The sequence below is a fragment of the Otolemur garnettii genome, unplaced genomic scaffold, assembly GCF_000181295.1.
Source record: "Otolemur garnettii isolate 467f Iridium unplaced genomic scaffold, OtoGar3 scaffold00112, whole genome shotgun sequence".
NCBI lineage: Eukaryota > Metazoa > Chordata > Mammalia > Primates > Galagidae > Otolemur > Otolemur garnettii.
The window spans coordinates 4,810,959-4,811,441 of record NW_003852507.1 but is presented as its reverse complement, the minus strand read 5'-3'; the positions used below and the strand labels follow the sequence as shown (position 1 = coordinate 4,811,441).

Here is a 483-nt window from a genome sequence, read left to right as displayed (position 1 = left end):
ATAAGCAATCAGGTTAGCCCTCACCCCCCACTGGTCTCAGAGCCATGCAGTGAGGGAGGGGGCTGCCGGAGGCCCGGCCTCCATGCGGCAAGGCCCAGGCTTCCTGTGGAGGGGACGCTTCAGTAGGTCTGGGGTCCACTGTGGCCTCTTCAGTGGAACCCTGTGTGAGTAAGACAATCTCTTTGGTCTTCTTCCTCTCTCTCCAGGTGATATTGGTGGTCAGATGGGATTGTTTATTGGTGCTAGTATCCTCACAATACTAGAGCTCTTTGATTATATCTATGAGGTAAGATCTGGGGCTGTTCACAGGGAAAGACCACAGGCTGGTGCCCTTGTCCTGCCCCATGTTGGGAACTGTGGTAGAAAAGAGATGGTGGCCTCTCTCCACCCAGGGCCTGCTTTCTCCTGTCCACCCATATCATTGATCACCAAATCCTAGGCCTGGGGCCAGGGGAGTCTTAGGGAAGTTGGATGCGAGATAAA

General features: G+C 54.2%; 1 protein-coding gene across 2 annotated transcripts in view; it reads left to right on the top strand.

Annotated features, from left to right (window-relative positions):
* ASIC2 (acid sensing ion channel subunit 2) overlaps positions 1–483 on the top strand; it is a 1,089,542-nt gene that overhangs the window by 1,083,760 nt on the left and 5,299 nt on the right. For both annotated transcript variants that reach the window (XM_012809736.2, XM_003797192.1), the window contains exon 8: positions 207–286. In XM_012809736.2, the coding sequence (XP_012665190.1) occupies positions 207–286 (80 nt within the window). The remainder of the gene's footprint in view (positions 1–206; positions 287–483) is intronic.